The sequence below is a fragment of the Ylistrum balloti genome, unplaced genomic scaffold (assembly GCF_031769215.1).
Source record: "Ylistrum balloti isolate Yb309-2 unplaced genomic scaffold, AGI_CSIRO_Ybal_v1 Utg369814, whole genome shotgun sequence".
In the NCBI taxonomy this organism is placed as follows: domain Eukaryota; kingdom Metazoa; phylum Mollusca; class Bivalvia; order Pectinida; family Pectinidae; genus Ylistrum; species Ylistrum balloti.
In genome coordinates, this window is record NW_026781985.1 from 93,051 (window position 1) to 96,684 (window position 3,634).

General features: G+C 34.9%; 1 protein-coding gene across 1 annotated transcript; it reads right to left on the bottom strand.

Annotated features, from left to right (window-relative positions):
• Positions 1 to 265: 265 nt before the first annotated feature.
• On the bottom strand, positions 266 to 3,180 carry LOC132544920 (M-phase inducer phosphatase-like). Its single transcript, XM_060208580.1, has 8 exons — positions 3,034 to 3,180; positions 2,495 to 2,569; positions 2,196 to 2,336; positions 1,752 to 1,898; positions 1,490 to 1,588; positions 1,102 to 1,232; positions 694 to 811; positions 266 to 400 (listed from the first exon to the last, which is right to left on the bottom strand). Exons 1-8 carry the CDS (start codon positions 3,178 to 3,180, stop codon positions 266 to 268), a joined length of 993 nt encoding a protein of 330 aa, XP_060064563.1.
• Positions 3,181 to 3,634: the final 454 nt, after the last annotated feature.

A 3,634-nucleotide genomic window follows, 5' to 3' on the forward strand; every position in this document is an offset into this window, starting at 1 on the left:
TTGAAATTGTCCAGCATTTTTCTTATAATCGCTAGGGACTCACAACGTAACGTTAATGTAGCACTTCATGATATACGAAAGCCCACTTACTTATGTAAGTGTTAAAACATCCTTCAAACCCAGACATGTTGTCAATTGCATCACGAGTTTAAAAGTCTCAGAAATTTACACCACAATTCGTAATTTCTGGAATAACGCCGATGTCATCTAATTTTAAAGAAGTATCCAGATTGTTGCACGATGCTGTCTATTTCTTTAGAGCGGTTCATTGGCGACGCCGGGAAAGTGTTCTCTTCTTGTTCCCCGCCGACCAGGATTTTGATCGAGTTCGGAAGTGACGTAAATCTTCAGAATGGCCAGGATGCAGCATTGGTTTGTATTCCTGGGGATGGCACAGTGTCTGTCAGGAGAAAAAGTTAACGTTTAATTACAATGTCAATACTTCTAGGATTTAAGAAAAAATATACAACCATCTTTATGTTAACATTTTTGAGAGTATTTCTTTGTCTACGATGTCTTCTAATTTTTGTGGTTTACATATAATCTTGAAAAGCCTATTTTTATATCTTAAACTAAAGTAAAAGTACATATTGTCAAATTAAAAGATATCGTTTGAAAAATGATTATATTTCATGAAGTTGCATTAATATTTCTATGGCAGCATTGAATTTAAATAAAACAAGCATACACTACCTTTTCTGTGTGATAGAATGCCTTGTAGCCGCCGTCCAGGAGGTACACCTCGGGGAAGGTCAAGGACGGATAGTTAGCCTCATTCTGAGTACGGTCCTGAGATCTAAGGAAACGCATCCTTTAGGGAAAAGAAAATAATGAAAACATAAAAACAGAAATCGAAGAGAAAAATCAAACACATTATGTAAAGTTAATGAGATTAAAACGAAATATGTGAACACGTAAATAAAAAAACAATTATGATTATATAAATAGAATAATTACATATTATTATTGAAGGGGAAAATGATAACATAATTGATAATTTACACATTTTCAACTATGTGTATTCATAAACTAAATAATGAAGTCGATCATATGTCGAATGGTAATTATAGGTACCCTAACTTAAGCAGACGAGAAACTTACATTTTGGGTCCCCTCTCGGAGGAGAATTCACAGTGGAAAATGAGAATGTTTCTCTTTCCGGTGACGTCACGAGTCGGTGTCTCGTGAAGCAGCTGTTGAATCTGATCACGTGTATATCTGTTCTCCGCGTCCTGAAAATTTTCAGCAAAAATCTGATAACATCAATAATTTCAATCAAAACTCAACATTTTTGTCCTGTTTTAATATTTTGATTTTGATTCAGTTACGAAAATTTTGCAATTTACACCAAATTATGACCTATCAATAATCCCAGTATTTCAAAGCTGGTAGTTATTTTGATCTCGCCATTCACCAACATCATAGGTGCTGGTATAGTTTATATTCTGATTCACAAGCTGATAAATTCACTTCATGTAATGGTACAAACCTTGATATGGCCTCCTTCATACTCGTATGGGTATCGGCAGTCGATGATTCTGTAGTTATTGATGACGTCATCATATCTTTCGGTTAAAAGGTCAGTCATCTGTGTAAACAAGTAAACAAAAATAGATATTAATAAAGAAATAAACGAACGAAAAGGCGAGTAATTAAATGAGTAAATCAATCGATTAATAAGTACATGTAACTGAGTATGAAAAGAAGCACAAACATTTTACGGAACATGATCGTTGACGTCATTGCCTTACCGTGTTTACGGAGATAGACTTAAGGTCTTGATGTTTGCCCCGGATAGTCGGAAGACAAAACGTTTCTGTCGCATCCCCCACCAAGTCCTCCTCCACCAGTCGGTTAACAGCAGCCTTAAGGTCACGTGATCTCAATATCGGTCTTTCCTGTTGAAAAGACAATAAAAAATGATTGTAGAATTGTCTTACGATACATGCGTATCACAGATCAGTAAATTTGTGATACGAAAATTTGGGTCATAATTAATCATCCCACTGAGAAAGTTATCAGTCAGCGGTTATTTTAAACATGGTGAAAATCTGGTGGTTAAGGTTTGGCTTTCTTTTTCTTGTCCTGTCCCCTTTTTTGTAAATTCCCACTTCGTATCTTTACCAACAAAGAGTGTTATTTAAAACCAAAACGTTTCGTTAGTATCTATACTTCCCGAACTAATATATGCTTACCCCACAAGACATCGTCCTGCTGAAAACCCCATCATTCTTCTTTTGTGCTTTTGGTGAGGGAGTTAGGAAATCGTCAGCTTCATCACGGAAACGCTTGCCTGAGAAGAGGGAACGCTTGATTTCGGTGTCGTTTCTTTTAATCTGAAAATAGTACAAAATAGTAAATTATTAAGTTGTATTGTAAATAAACGCTTGGTTGTGTGAAATAGAAGCGTCGGACGGACCGAAGTTGGTATGTATGTAACAATTAATTCATCCATTGAATTCACATTTTAAAGGCTTTAGTGTTTTACACTTACAATATGTTTTCCTGGGGTAGCGAACACGTTGCTGAAATCTAACCGTGTGGACACCTTGAAGTCAGCTGATGGACTCTCTGCCTGAAAAAAAAATCAGTCACCGTTATATATTTGTGGTTTTACTTCATTTTGATATGAATTATCGCTCAAATGTACAAGTCATTTTTAACCATAATAGAGAAAAATTATGCTAATATCATCATAGAAAATTTACGCTTGATATCATCATAGAAAAATTTACGCTTAATATCACCATGGAGAAAATTTATGCTTAATATCATCAGAGAGAAAATCTGTACTTAATATTCTCAAACAATATTTTTCCGATTCGAAAAGAAATAAAACTGATAAGAAGTAAAAACAATTGACCTACGGCAGTATTGAAATTAAGAAATGTAAAGAGTTTTCATGGAGATCATAAATTTATGTTTAGATTGGAAATTTTATAATTATGTATGAATATGAGTCTATTCTGCATGACTGGATCAAGATTAGTGAATGTAACCAGATTCGATTTATGTTTCAAAAAATTTACTTACCAAGTGATCATCTATTCCTAGCCCAGAATCATCATCATCGAACAGATGACGGAGATCCTTCTTTACTTCCGGGGTAATCAAAGATTTGACCTCTTCGTCGTCGAAGTCAAGGCTGCGGCATGGGGTCAAAATCAAAGTTGATGCCATCACCTGAGAATTAAGGCAAGAGGACAACTGTTCAATGTGACGTCACACATTCTGACATATCAATTAACAAGATCGACTAAAGTGTAATAAGCTCGTTTTATATGATAAACAATATAAAATATAAACGATGAATTTATTATACATTATCGTACTAGTCGATATGAGACGAATAATGATTTTTTTTCTCCTTTAACAGATTCATCAAACATTTTTTTACCAATTATTTTGATCGCATTAAAATATCTTAAATGTCTTACACAAAAATGAACTTACGATTTACAGCAGATGTACAGATTTGATGAAGGCGAAGGTTGTTGGAGAACAAGTCAGGATTTCGATGAGAGCTAATGATTGTATATAACGATGATGTAGAGGACAATGTTGATGAGAATTGTACTTATACGCCACAGGGAAATCGACATCTACTCCGCGCCCGTCGACTCGCTCAAGGTGT

Coding starts and splice junctions, on each gene's coding strand:
- LOC132544920 (XM_060208580.1), bottom strand. CDS start 3,180: ATGGCATCAACTTTGATTTTGACCCCATGCCGCAGCCTTGACTTCGAC. Junction 2,570..3,033: donor TAGGAATAGATGATCACTTG/GTAAGTAAATTT, acceptor TTTCAGGCAGAG/AGTCCATCAGCTGACTTCAA. Junction 1,233..1,489: donor ATGAAGGAGGCCATATCAAG/GTTTGTACCATT, acceptor GAAAATTTTCAG/GACGCGGAGAACAGATATAC.